Source organism: Parasteatoda tepidariorum, chromosome 4 (genome assembly GCF_043381705.1).
Source record: "Parasteatoda tepidariorum isolate YZ-2023 chromosome 4, CAS_Ptep_4.0, whole genome shotgun sequence".
In the NCBI taxonomy this organism is placed as follows: domain Eukaryota; kingdom Metazoa; phylum Arthropoda; class Arachnida; order Araneae; family Theridiidae; genus Parasteatoda; species Parasteatoda tepidariorum.
This window is the reverse complement of record NC_092207.1, coordinates 101,115,210-101,130,467: the sequence shown is the minus strand read 5'-3', so window position 1 is coordinate 101,130,467 and position 15,258 is coordinate 101,115,210. Positions and strand designations below refer to the sequence as shown.

Sequence of the window (15,258 nt, the reverse complement as noted above, 5' to 3'; positions counted from 1 at the left end):
AGATTGTTTTTCCACTATTGTTAAATTACAATCTACCTAAAAATGTTAATATACATATATTGCAATAACTTTTCAATCTAATTATCTGATTTAGTTATCTAGCACACAGCTTTCTTTAATATTTAAATCCTAGGTTGCTAATGAGGGTGCTACCACTCACAGGAATGTGCTTGAGAATGTTAGGAAAGGTCAGAATTTATTGGAGAATTTGTACAACCAACAGAAGGAAATTATTATAAATAACAAGTGCACTACTAAAATTAATTATTTGTTTGTTTTGCATTGAAAAACTATTACAAATTTAATTCTGCATACATGAAATAGCATTAAAGCAATTATTAATTTAGCAATCCACTGAGAAAAAGATTGCTAACCAATCATAATGAAGACAGCTCTTTACTTACTTTCCTACACATAAAAATGTAACACTAGAAAGTTCAATGATTTTCTTTATTTTTTATTTCACGACATTCATACTATTTTCTTTTATACAAATTATTTTAATATATTTTCATTTATCATGGACATAATGTTATTTGTACTTTCAAGATGAACACAAATTTATAGTTTTGGATTTTTAAAATAACTTGTCCAAAAGTTATTTCACACTCTACTTCACAGCAAATAATTATTTGCTTTTGTAAAGTATAGTACACATCATAAAGTAACAATGAGCCTTGTTCATCCTTATATTGTTATCTATATCATTAGAAAAGCATTCGAGAGAGTCACTAATTTTAGAAGTGTTTTAAAGAAATTGTGACAGATTAAAAGCTTTTAATAATGCCTATATCTCCATGTTTTATGGAGGCCAGATTTGAATGCATTTCTCTAAAATGATCATTTTTAGATATGTTATCATAATAAAATTGATCAATAGGCAAAGATGCCCATAATTGAATAATTTTCAACACTTAATGAGAAGCATATACTCGTTTGCATGGTTTCAAGAGACTCATATAAATTAAATGTTGACTTCTCAATACTAATTTGAAACATCTAAAAATATTTTATGTTCGTGAAATTTTTTTCTTCTTCTAACTTCCACTAAACTCTTCCTTTAATTTTAATTCTACTAAATTTTAATGCATTTCAATAAAGGCCATTTTTTCTGTAAAATATTGCAGAAGCAATTACATTTCAAATTTAGTTATTTGTAAGTATAGTCAGTTATTGCTCAGTAATTTGTAACTTAATATTTCAGAATATTCACCTAAGAATTTTGTAGCACTCACGTCACATTAAATGGTCATGTGATAGTCTCATTAAATAAAAAAAAATTCTGTTCATCTTCCATATAAACATGGGCTACAATTACACCTAAAGTACTGTTATACTCCTTGATTTAATTAAATACATTTTTTTATAAAATAAAAAATTTATATTTCAAACAGATTTAAGATATTTAAACTTTCTTCACTGTCTTTATTTCTATTAATTTCTCATCTCCTACAGTTCACTTATAAATGTCTAAATTGATAGGTAAATATCTTTGACCTAGTATGGTATGTACTGGAAGCATTGAAGGATCATAGTTTTATCAAAATATATTACTTTTTTCCCCAGACCTATAAAAATGTGAAGTTTCATATTTAAATTGATAATATTTAGTAGATTTAAATTGAAGAATGATACACTGAATTTATTTTCATGCAAACAATTTTAATGTCTACTTTAATAAAAAATTGGCTAAATAAAAGTAAAATAACAATAATATGATTAAAAATGTATCATATAAAAAATACAGTTAAACTCAGAAAATTCTCTTTTCAAAAAGCTTTTTTAAAAAAAAAGTAAAATAGACATAAAAGAGTACATAATGTGTAAATAGATAAAAAAACAAAGGGATACTCAATTTTCTGCAGTACATACCCTAGATAAAGGCCACTACCAATAGGTGACATTTCATGACAAATACTGAATGAATTAACACACATCTGAAAATTAAGAAAAAGGTTAAAGTGTAAAATTTCTTTACACAATGATGGTAGTATGAAATAAGTTTTTAACCATTACAAAATCATACAATATGATTACAAATGCATTATTTTCCAGAGCATGCATTATTTTTTTTAAATTATATACATTTAGTTAACATGCTAGTATGTGGATGTTTTTGGGGCAAAAATGAAATAATAATAATTATAAAAAAAAAAAAAAAAAAANAAAAAAAAAAAAAAAAAAAAAAAAAAAAAAAAAAAAAAAAAAAAAAAAAACTCAGCTTCTATAAATTAGGACAATTTTCAGTATCAAGAAGAAACAGAAAATTTATCCTGAAATAAATTGATTGAAATCATAGTTCAAATAGAGAAAAATATCTAAAGTTAACAAAATTAAAAAATATAACACCAATTTAAGAAAAAGAAAATAATATTTTCTAAAAAGTATGTTGCAAAAATAAAGAGTTTTAAAGAAACCAGGGTTGGCAAGTTTTTGAAAATTTATGAATTTATCCAGTTTTAATCATAGTTTTACTGTAATAACAAAAAAAAAACCTTTTGACAATTGTTAAAAACTCAAAATTTTGGTGTAAAGATAATTATCAGCTATTATACATATGAAATATTTATAAATAAACATACATATAAAATTACAAGTGATCAATTATGTTCTTGAATTTATTCAACAGTAAAATTCCTTTTTGTTTTGACAATTACTGTCAAAAACCAAGCTTTTGGTGTAGAAAATATTAAATAATTATAAATAAAAATGTGTCAAATCGCAGTTTATTCAATTCACTATTTCTTTTTGAACATTAAAAATAAAAATACAAAAACATTCATCATATAAAAAAAACACTTAACCATCATCATATTCATTGTATGTAAAATCAATTACTATTTTAACTCATCTTCAACACGAAGCATGCGATTACAAAAAAGTTGTTTTGAAGATCTCTGTACTCAAAGTTAATTTTTTAGTTTTGTATGAATAAGATTGAAATTCGAAACTATTCTTTCGATGGACGCTAAAGTGCATAGACTGGAATGTAGATGTACTAAAACTGTTATAACATAATGAAATAACACGTAATTAGGAAATATATTATAATAACTGTAATAAATATAGGTAGTAACTTCATTCAACTCTTGAATTGATTAGTTGAAAAAAATATTAACTTATTTCAACAAACATTAATATTTTTTGTAAATTATACTTATAGGCATGCCAATTTTCTATGCTTTTTGGGAAAATTTCTTCCAGTGGTACTTAAATATATGCTTTAATGAGCAGATCTTTGTTTTGTAAAATGTAATTAAAATTATTTTCCACGTCACTACACGTAAATGATTCAAAGTTCTATATGAAAAACCATTTTGCTCTAGTTCTGTTGTGGTGAGGTTTTAAAATGTTGGTAAAATTACCAAAAATTCCAAAAGTTTTAGTTTTTAATAATCTATCACTCTATGAAATGTTTTGCGAAAAGTGCAGTAGTTAGTGTAATTAGCGTACTTATCAGGGAATATATAATAGTCATGACTTATTGAAGATATTCCTGTGCGTGTAAGCTGGAATGCAGAAAATTCTCCTAATTCAATTATATAATGTGTGGTAGAGCCTAATATTTCCTCTAAACAAAGTTATCTTGGATCAAAATTTTTCCAAAATTGTAGTTTATTTTTAGTACAATAACTTTTTTTCAAAATATTTTTGGACAATAAAGTTTATGTAAGAAAAAAATTCAATTAATTTTACAAAATTCTTGAATAAACAAGCATATGTGTTAAAAGTAACAGAAATCAAAATATATATTGAACTAATAATATTTATTAAATTAAAAAGGTTATTATCATAAACTTAAGGAATTCAAATTAATAAATACAAATCAACTTATGTTTTTTTAAAAAAGAAAAAAGTTTGCACAGCGACACATTTTTGTAACATTAAAAAAATTTTGGAATTTTTTTAGACCCAAGGTAAAAATTTCCCCAGGACAGCTAAATTTCGCAAGACTTCAATTGGATGATCAAACATATTCAGCTCACCTGCACATAAGTAATAACAACAAATATTGAGAAACAAAAATAACTTTTGACAGGTTTTTGATGCATCATAACTTTAATAAGTTGAGATCAAACAATTATTGGTGATTAGTTAATTTCACTATTTCTACAAAATCTGCCTTAATTTTGGCATAAAAGAATTCAGTATTTAGATGGATAATGATTAACAACTCATATTTATTACCTGTAATATAAACTGAATAATTACAATATAGCAAATAATATCAAAGTATAAAGAGTACAATGTTTTTAGAAAAACCTATTAATAGTTTCAATAATTTTGGCTACATTCTTTATAAATGATATCTATTGTAAATCATAATTATAGTAGTATATAATAAAAGTATTGTCCATGATTTGATATCTAATTAAAGGTCCCCAATGACAAAAAAGAATCTTGCCCTAAGTATTTGTCAAATTTGGAGAGACACTTTTTGACAGGTTTTTGATGTGTCATGTCAAAAACTCAACTCAGGAAGAAACTGTTACAGAGTGTAATTTATAAATCTAGACAGATTTTAACTTCAATCAATATATTTTTCTAAAATTCTTTAGCATTTTTTTACTGCTACATATACTTATTTTAAATAATGTTACAGCATAGGAAGGAGAAAAGGAGCATGAATCTTCCACACATATTTTTTACTAAACTTTAACAGCAAAAGAATTTTTTTTTTTTTTAAATTTTAAGCTGCTATTATGTTTTTTTAAATTTATATAAAAAAAAAATTACAAAACGAAGAGTAAAATTTATATAGTAAAGCAATACATTGAATAATTAGACAATACAAGAAACATGCCTCACTTTCCCAAAGATTTCAGTAAACTCAGCAGGAGGAGGTAAATTATCAGATCCAATATATTCTTTAAGTGTAATTAGCATAGCCATTATTATTTGACACCTTTTCAAATCCTGCTTTATTTCTTCAGCATCTGAAAACAAATTATCTTTTGTAATATTACCAAAAATACATCAGATGATAGCTTGCATATATTTTACAATGTACTGTAATTTTCTGTTCAAGTTAGAATTTTCTATACTAATGCATCAATTCTATGTGTTTAACCAGTAAATAAAGTCCACATAAAGTAAAAGTTAGTCAGTTTCAATAAATTCTTAGTTTCATATAAAATGAAATAATTTTCAAGAAGATTGGATAAATAATGGCCAATCAGCAGAGCAGTTAAATATTATCACAAAAAACTTTTTTCCTTTATGCTTTATGTGTAAATACAAATATATTATTTTGACTTAAATGAGTAAAACATAGAGTTGTCAATATCAAGCAGTTTCTGACAGATTTTAATGAAACTAAAAGAAAACAACATTTCGAGTTGTTATTTTGAAAAATATTTTTTTTAAAGATTAAAATTTCAGAACTTACGAGACATAAGTGATGCAAACGATACTTTTCGCCCATATACATCTTCGGATGGTTCATTTGTACCATACTTCTACAATTGATGAATAAAATATAAGTATTTTCACGGATGGATTGCTTTAAAACTAAGTTTATAAAAAGTATAATCCTGAAAAGAAATCATTGTCAAAAAATTTTGGTGGCACATGTCACAAGCATACTTATCTTTTAATCTTGAATAAATAATTTAAAATAAAAAAACAGAGGTGAAAGTTAAAGGGAAAAATTTCAGGTAAGCAACATATATTCAAATCAGAGTAAAGAACCGTTAAATGTGTAATTTTAATTGGATGTTGCACCTCACAATCTAAATGGAAAAGTGATTTTTGGAATGGGTTATTAGAAAGGTCTTTTAGAGAGTTTTTAACCCTTCAAGCAACCTATTAAAATGAAAACTAATTTAGTGTTTCAAAAAAGCTATTAATTGCAAGAAAATTAAAAGCTTGAAAAAATGGGGGCTCATGCTTACTTAACACATTAGTTGCCATCGTGTTTTCATTTTCCATGAGTCAGAGCTCCGAGACATGGATGCCATGCAACAGGTATCCCAGCACATTTAGCCACGCCTGACACCGTATGGGTCTCACTGGGCATTGCAGCCTTAGTATTTTAAAATGAGATGACCAGGAGGACCAGAAGGTCTATTAGACCCCCGGTAAAGATGATTGATTTTATTAAAGTTTCATATTAAAAAAAAAAATACCATATTGGATAATGAGTAAATTATTGTATTGTAATTTCTAGAGCAGTTGCTGGTCGCCTCAGAACAGATGTCATTGCAGGCAGTGGTGAGCTGCACCTGCGTTTAGGTGAGACACGGCCACCATTGTTAACAAATGCCATTCAGGCCATAAGACACACAAGGCGTATCTCATCAGAAAGATATGAAAAAAGTTTTTTAAAAAAACAAAAACAAAAAAAAAAATAAATAAAAAAAAACTATATTTCTCAGTTAGACCTGATTTTATTTTACAATTTCAAGTAATATTAGCAGATAAAACTATTTGGCTCAGGGAGACACATTTTTTCAACATTGTGGTAGATATCAAGTTAAAAACATTTTTTTTTTCTATATCTGCAATTATTTTTAAAGCTTTACTGTTGTTGTAGGCCATTAAGGTAAAGGGAGCGATTGTTCTTATTTTCCAGTGGCGCCATTCATGGCCAAGAATTCAACTTCTGCGACACCCATACGTCACACCCGTTTATAAGGCAGACTCATTTATACATCCATTCATTCTTCCACAGGTCACAATTTTGACCTGAACCAGAAAACGATTAATCTCCAATTCAGTTACGCCAGAGATACAATCTATTATGGGAACACAGAGGACTTTGTAACCTAACAAATTTAAAGTGAACCAGTCACCATTTATTACATGGGTAAAGTATTACTAAATTAAAAATTTATATGCAAGAGCTTTTGTATGCACATTATATAATTGAATTTTAGTACAATTTTTTAAATTACTTTTGCATAATGTAATGGTATTTTATCCAAAAGTCTCAATTAGCTAAATTTCTAGAGATCAATAAATATATTTTTTTAGTATACTACTGACTTCATTTATGGTTTTGCATTTAATTTTTTTAAAAGTCAAAAGACTAGTTAAATTTTTAAATCTGAGGAATTCTATTACCAACACAAAAGACGAATTTTGGTAATTTACTTGCCCATGCTAGTCTTTATAGTTTGAACATTTTTTATTTCTAGACGTTTTGTCGATTGAGACTTTTAATAAGAATAGCATTCACTAATTTTAAATGTATTTAACTGGAAACTAATTTCCATAAAATATTTACAATGGACATTTTGTAAGACCTTTCCAAAGATATATCTTAAGGTCGATAATATAATTAATTCATAAGTGAAAGAAGTAATTACCTTAGGATAATTATTAATAATTCATAATAAGTAAGCAGGTTTTAAAATGTAACAATTATCCAATAAAAATTATAATGCTTTAAATTTTCATGCATAAAAGTACAGCAAAATTTGAGTTAAAACGCATAACAAAAACACAAGCTGTGCAAAATTTAAAAAAACTCATATTAATGTTAAGAAATTTTGTAAAGTACATAAAATTTAGTTGAAAAAAAAAGCTAAAAATACATTACCTTAATTTTAAATATTATAAGTGCAATCAGACGCAGAGAAGGAGTTGGTTTTTTATCGCCAGCTTTCTTAATAAATTTACATTCAGTTTTATGCATCTCCCAAGCTTTAACCTGAAAAGTATTTTTTTAAAAATTTCTTATCAATAATAAAGAGAAAAAAACATAAAAAGAAAAAAAAGGTTATATGAGATAAATCATGTAATACCATACTCAAGAAAAAAAAAACATTTTTTCATACATAAAAATTTTGCTAAAATTTATATAGATTAAATTAATAAAATATGTAGTCAAATGAGGATATGGAAATGAAGAAAATTTGCTTTTAAGCCTAAGAGCTCACTGTAGCTTGACAAATAAACAGCTCTAATAAGAACTTGTAACATGGCTCAAAGCTAAACATATGAGTACCTTATATCATTGACTTATTTTTGTGTAGTTTTCAAACAATTTGATACAATCAAACAAAAATTTCTAGGAAGGATGCTATTTTCTGAAAAAGTCATTTATTTCCTGACAACATAAAGTATTAGAAGATTTTCATGCAAAATCTAAGGTAGAATTGTAACAGTATACAGTAGGTATTTTTTTAAACATTAAACCAGCTATTTATTAAAAACTTTGGGTTTCTGATACGACACATCAAAAAATTAAAGAAAAGCGTCAAAAACGGTAAAAATTTGACAAAAACATGGCCAAGTTTTTTTTTGTCATTGGGGACAGTATATTAGATATTAAATCATGCACAATACTTGCATTATATGTTACTATAATTAAGATTTATATCATATATAATTTATAAAAAAGAAAGCCAGAATTATTGAAACTATTAATTGCATATTTAAAAACACGATACTCTTAATACTTTAAGATCAATATTATTTGCTGGATTATAACTGGTTAATAAGCATAATTTGTTAGTTTTTATCAATCTAAATATTGATTTCTTAACATTAAAATTACATTTCAGAACTAAAAAAAAATTTTTTTTTTCTGTTTTTTTTTTGATTTTTTTAANAAAAAAAAAAAAAAAATTCTGCTTTTTTTTTTGATTTTTTTAATTAACTTTTCCTTTTATCAGCATTTTTATTATGATAGCATTCAAAGAGCATTTCTAATGAACGCTATTCTTTCATGGGCATTTTTTTCTAAAAATACCACAATGAGAAAAAGTTAAATTAAGATTTTTAGCACTAAATCTTTCATTTAGAAATTGAGAATGATTTTTGATTTAGTTTCTATTTTAGCTTTTACTTTCTCAAAAACTCATGTTTCATAGATGTTTTTATTATGACATGGCAATTAAGAAGTTTTTTTTTTATTAGACTTTAATCTTCAATTTTTCTTGAAAATATGGTAATTGGAAAACTGAAATGCTAAGCTTTAAAATTTTCTTTAAAAAATTAAGATAGATTTTTATTTTTTATGTTTTGTTTTGCACTACATTTTTAAAAGCCATTTTGATAGACATTATCTTTTTTAATTTCTTATAGATAATTTTTTTCTGGAAAATATTATTTTTAACATTAAAGTCTTGTTTAAGAATTAAGAGAATATATATTTTTTCTATTTCTTTTTTTCAGCCTTAAGACATTAGGTTTTTTTTAAACAGCCATTAGTTGTTTTTAATCTTAAATATTTCTAACTATCTACCATTTATTTTTATTAATATCTAATATTTCTATCAAAGTTCTTTTTTTCTTATTTAACAGGAGAACAATAATACAGCTAAGTTTTGATTATTTTTCAATAATGGCTAAACTTATTTCCATATAAAAAATATTTATTAATGATTTTTTTTTTTTTAAATGCTACTATTCGGTATTTAGCCATTTTTTTTTGTGCTGAATATTCATTATTTGGCCTAATCACTACTTGTTACATCCCTAGCAAAATATAAATATTTTTGCAGTTGAATGAAAAAAATTTTTTTTTGTTCCTTTTCTGCTAATTTATTCAGAATTAAGCAAGTTCATTACTGATATTTCTACTTGATATTTAAGTTCATATATTAAGTTTATATATGATTATTATAATGGAGATAGCCTTATATATCATTTCATCAAGAGTTTTCAATACATTTAGGTTTTTTTCCTGGGGTGGGGAAAAAAACGAAAGGGAATGTAGTTGAAACATGTCTCATAAAAATTTTAGGTAAAATTTTTTAATATTTTTTTGTTTCAAAGTGCTTCAGTTAATGTCATCTTTTAAAAAATGTTTTCAAATAAGAATTATTTTCCTTCCAAAAACTAAACTAACAACAATCATAATACTTCAGCAAAATTTAATACAAAACTTCTTGTTTTTTTTTTTTTTAAGGGAAGATACAGAACTTTTGTTCTTCACCTAAGAAGATGTCAGAAGTGTTGCTCTAAAATGTTAGACACAATTTTCCACACAAATTTTGACTTAAATTCATATGGCAGACCAGCATCATAACATCTACATAGCTGGAGAAAGAGTTTTTATAGATTAGTCAATAAAATTTTGTAAACAATATTTTATTTAAACAATATTTAAGCAGATAACTGTTTCAATAATATTAGTCAAGCAATATTAATATTTTACAATCAAAAACTAAACCTTACCTGGCAATTTTTATCACAGAAATATAGAAATGAACACTGGCTGCATCTCTTAAGATTATCTTTTCTGCAAAAGTTTATAAGAGTAAATAAACACATATTAAAAGTAGATTTTCATTGAAATGAATATGATAATAATGAGGACTGCATGAAATAGCTATAAAAAATTAAACTAGAAGTAAGTAAGTTGGTAATTAAATGTTTGCCTGTTGAAATGAAAAGAGCAAAGGAGATAACAGTAATTCCACTAAATCAATCATCATATTAAAGTAACTTCTGCGCAGTGGCTAGCTAGAAACTAGAAATAACATCACAGAAAGGGACCGACTTATAAAATATAACTAGTAGCTACCCCGTGGTAAGTCTTTGCATAGGTATAATTTTTAAAATTTTTGCAAGTTTAAATTCCGTTGGGCAACTTGGTGATTGTAGTTAGCCCATAAAGGTAACTATTTATAAAAATCCCCAAACAAAACAAACTATTTTTAAGATATTAACAGGGTGGCCACTCAAATCCGATTTCAAATTTCCCTGATTTTTCCAGGTTTTCCAGATAAAAATCATAAAATTTCCAGGTTTTTGCTTCTTTTTTCATATAAAGTATAGGATGTGTACAAGAAAAGTGTCGATATTATAAAATATTTTATTCAAAATGTTATTTTTTTAACATATCATCTTGAAAAAAATAATTTATTTTGACAATTTTCAAGATTTTTTAAAATTTATTTTTTAATGTTTTGGTACAAAATATCGAATCAAAAATCATACTGACCAACAAAAGAGTAAAATAAAAAATAAATATATAGTTGGTTCTTAAAAAAACATTTTTTTAAAAGTAAAATATGTTATAAAAGGTTAAAATGAAATAGAAAAAATTAGCATTAATGCAACAATTGTAACGATTTGTCGACAAACATTGCTGTTAACGATTGTAAAGAAATGTGTGATTGGTTGGTTTGCTGAGAAAAATAATTCAGATTNTAACTAGTAGCTACCCCGTGGTAAGTCTTTGCATAGGTATAATTTTTAAAATTGTTGCAAGTTTAAATTCCGTTGGGCAACTTGGTGATTGTAGTTAGCCCATAAAGGTAACTATTTATAAAAATCCCCAAACAAAACAAACTATTTTTAAGATATTAATATCCCCCCCCCCCAAAAAAAACAATTATGAAATAAATTTAAATTTAAAAAAAAGTAGAGAGCATTTTAAAAGTTTTAACAAATCCTAATGTGCCGAACATATTTTTGATTAAGCTTTTAAAAAAATTAGTTCAACGAACGAAAAATATCGTTACATTGTTGAAATACAAGTTGTCTTCTAAAAACTCGTATCAACTGAAATATTTTTGCACTTTTAAAACCTTTGATACTTCGTCAGACCTTTTTAATTATAAGCGAATTGTAAGTAATACCGACTGATTAACTCTTATACATTTCTTTTAAAAACTTGCTAAGTCTTTAAGAAGGTAATTAACCCTGCGTATTGAAATGATAAACAGCTCTGTTTATCTTTTCATCTTTAGACGTAATCAAGAAAATTAAACATTATTAAAAATAAAACACTTTAATTTATAATAATTCTTCAAATAAAATATGAATAAAGAGTACTTTATAAAACAGTAATCACAATATTGACCCCGGAATTCATTGCTTAATACATGGGCAAATGGTGTGGATGATAATATTAATTCGCCTAATTCGAATTCTGTCATATTAGATATATTTTGTCCACAAAATTTAAATTCAAATGCAGTGGTAAGAGCTTCTGTTCACTTCGTTAATAAGTTTTTAGCTTTTAAAATATTTCTTGAGCTTTGAAATATAATGGAAACACATTAGTTAAATATTAGTCGGCTTCAAATACTACAAATCGCATTCGTCGAAATGTAAATAAACAAAGTAATGTTGCCAAAAAGATTTTATGATTCGTCCATTTTACACTTTTCCCTATGACAGTTTTTTCTCATTAAAATTTTTGCTTTATAAGGCAAAAATAGTTTTATGAAAAGCAAGTTTTCTCAAATTTATTGAAAATTCATTAATAATTCCGTAGTTTAAAGCCGTCAGTCAGTGCAAAAGCTTAAAAATTAATTCTGTTTAAGAAAAATCCCTAAGATAAACATTAAATCTTTTATTTATCCCTCCCTCAGAGGGAAGTTAGCTTATCCATTTAATAAGCTTATTTTTTTCATCTTGACGGGAAGTATGTGATTTGATTGGAGATAAATTAGCCTCACTTAAGATTGCTAAATTGTTTCATGAGGAAGTAATCACCTAAAAGTTTCGTTTGCATTTTGAAAACTTCTAATAGTCTTAAGGATATGTGAAAATATTATTTTCTTTACATTTATTTCCATTTTCAGAATTAAAAACCTGTTTTAGAGTAAAAAGTAATTTTTCAGTAAAATGACTTTAACCAGTTCTTTCTTAAGAAGAAATGTTACCCTGTTAACAAGTAAAAAAACTTTTCAAATTGTGAATAGAACTTCATCCAGTGGTATAGCGCACAGTTTAAATGTGAAAAATCAAATTGAAGAGCGCCGTAAAAGAGCTTTTCTTGGTGGCGGGGGTAAACGAATTGAAGCTCAACATGCTAAGGTAATATTGAATAGCTTGAAAAAATATTCATTTTTTTTTAAATATTCCGTTTAAAAATTGTAACTGCAATGCACTGTTGATCATCAAGTGATAATACTTTATTTAAGAAAAACATGTACATTTGGGGAAATATAAAAAAAATTTCAAATCAGTTTTGTACTTTTAATAATGTATTCAGAAGACTGCTATTTAATTAAAACCATAAATTTATTATAGCTCTAAAATTGTTTTAGTATGATTCTTATAGGGCATTTTTTATTATTCTATTCTATCAACAATTGCATATGCGGAATGATCATTTTCTGGTCAGTGCCAATAACAGGTAGGAGATATTTCCATATCAGTACCTGTTCGCGCAAGTTAACAATCGCCCGAGGTTCCAAAGGGATTTTAAACTTGCTAAAATTTATAAAGAAATTGTAGAGATTGTCGGATTGTTTTTAGTTATACCCTTGAGTTAGTCCCTTTCTGTGGTCTTTGTTTTTTGCATTTCATGGTCCTGAAGGTTGCCTAATATAGTGATTATTTTTTGATATCTTTCCTAAAACTACCAATCTTTGTTAGAAACTGAACAGTAGCATGGAGGGAACTGAGCATCAGAGAAGAAGACAAATTCTAATGCTATAATTCATAGTCTCCTCTGGAAAAACCGCTATTTATTCCAATTGCAAGCAACCGATCAGTAATATCTTAGCAAGTACCTACAGTTACAGAAGTTGAGTTTATTTATTTCAGAGCAGTTGTGACTTACAAAACAACCACATAGGAGGTGAACAGGACAAATTTGTTTCCAAATTGACCCTTTGTGAAGCAAAATAGTGTTTAAGGTTGAACCTAGAGCCAAAGCAGATATGTTTTCCTTGGAGCTGAGGTTGAATTTTTAAATCATCCCATGTTATATAGCTCCAGCAATTTTTTTGTATCGTACAGATATTCAAAAGGCTTGCCTCATTGTAACATCATTTCCCGCCTCACAAGTTGTTGTAGTAAGACTATTCTCAACATTCAAATACATTTAAAAAGAATTAAATATGAAGGAAGATTTATTAGATTTAATTCCTTTCCTTAAGAATGAATAAATAGCTCACCTCTTAATTAAATCTAAATTTTCTTTGTGAGCTCATGATTATGTTATGGTTTTTTAATAATTTACTAAAATATGAAAATCAAAAACATGCATAAATATATATTTAAATTGCTGGAGCTTAGCTCTGAGTCAAAGGTTTAAATATTTTTTTTCTTTTAACTGATACACTTGGTCCTTAGCATTTCCCATCTGTATTCCATCTAAAAACCAATAATGTGAAAGTTCAAAGTTGATAGTTTATTTAATCAATCTCCTTCAAATTGTTGAATAAATTCCATCAATTTTCTAAGTAAGTTATTTTTTCTTTTATAATCTTAAATTTCTTATTTGTTGATTTAAATTCATTGTATTGCATTTATTTTTCTCAATCAATTTTTCAGTATTTTGTTACATTTTTTAAATGGTTGGTTTTATTACATATGTCAATATATTGTACTAAAGCAAAAAAATAAAATAAATAAATAAAAAATAATAATTTTATTTCTGGTGGCCATAAAAGCTACCAAACTATTATGAACTATGTTAGTAAGCTTAATTAATTAAGGTAATGTTTGTATTGTTGTAATAGGTAATACTACCTGTATTGTTGTAATCTAACTAATATTGATACTGGGATTTTGGTTTCTTTATGGCCTATGGAAATTGGAAATTAATATTTGTTTGTGTAATGAATTTACTAACAGTTGCATTATTTTATATAGCATATTGAATGTTTACTGTTTTTTTTTCCCTTCTAGTTTTTTTGTATCCATTCTAACTTAGTTTTTCTTAAGAAGGAGTTTTAATTAGAAATTTTTGATGATTTTTTCGTTAGATTTGTTCTTAGAAATTTATGATAAAATTTTATTAATTATTTTTGTGATTTTAGGGTAAGTTGACAGCAAGGGAACGAATCCAGTTATTGATGGATGTTGGAACATTTGTTGAATATGATATGTTTTCTGAGCATACGTGCACAGATTTTGGCATGGAAAAAGAAAAGGTTCTTCTTTTTGGTTGTTAAATCTATATAATTAAATTATTTATTAATGAAATCATATATTAATTTGTAAGTTTTAAATTCAAAAAGCACTAAATACAGTATTATTACAAACATAAATTAATTTTATTTATTGTTAGTATTAGTAAAATATTAATTACCATATATTCCGACGTATAACGCGCACTTTTAATACAAAAAATAACATTGGAATTTAGGGTTATGTGGCGAATATAAAATATTATAGATTAAAAAAATTTAAATGTAGAAAAATTCTTTTATTTTACAGAAGTAACATACCTTTACCTATATACTTTATTGATTTTCGTTATTACATAAATAGTTCATTATATTCGTCTTCCGTTATTTCTTCAGGCACGTCATCACAATCTGTTTCGTCTTCATCATCTGTGTTACCCTCATCCATAAATAAACAGTCATCTTCTGATCCGTCCAGATTATTTGAAAT

At 26.0% G+C, this 15,258-nt stretch overlaps 2 protein-coding genes across 4 annotated transcripts in view; one reads left to right on the top strand and one right to left on the bottom strand.

Moving 5' to 3' along the window:
* Positions 1-15,258, bottom strand: part of LOC107438845 (histone-lysine N-methyltransferase SMYD3) — an 83,448-nt gene that overhangs the window by 12,687 nt on the left and 55,503 nt on the right. Inside the window, exons 1-6 of one of the 2 annotated variants that reach the window (XM_043046431.2) lie at positions 11,734-12,033; positions 10,129-10,192; positions 7,544-7,654; positions 5,390-5,459; positions 4,810-4,937; positions 1,873-1,937 (exon numbers count right to left, since the gene is read on the bottom strand). In XM_043046431.2, coding sequence (XP_042902365.1) covers positions 1,873-1,937; positions 4,810-4,937; positions 5,390-5,459; positions 7,544-7,654; positions 10,129-10,192; positions 11,734-11,837 — 542 coding nt within the window. In that variant the 5' untranslated portion in view covers positions 11,838-12,033. Of the gene's footprint in view, positions 1-1,872; positions 1,938-4,809; positions 4,938-5,389; positions 5,460-7,543; positions 7,655-10,128; positions 10,193-11,733; positions 12,034-15,258 lie in introns of those variants that run through there. The other variant, XM_043046438.2, reaches the window with a different exon arrangement.
* Positions 12,205-15,258, top strand: part of LOC107438842 (propionyl-CoA carboxylase beta chain, mitochondrial) — an 18,179-nt gene continuing 15,125 nt past the window's right edge. The window contains exons 1-2 of one of the 2 annotated variants that reach the window (XM_016051227.4): positions 12,205-12,723; positions 14,679-14,792. In XM_016051227.4, coding sequence (XP_015906713.1) covers positions 12,532-12,723; positions 14,679-14,792 — 306 coding nt within the window. In that variant the 5' untranslated portion in view covers positions 12,205-12,531. Of the gene's footprint in view, positions 12,724-13,970; positions 14,100-14,678; positions 14,793-15,258 lie in introns of those variants that run through there. The other variant, XM_043046427.2, reaches the window with a different exon arrangement.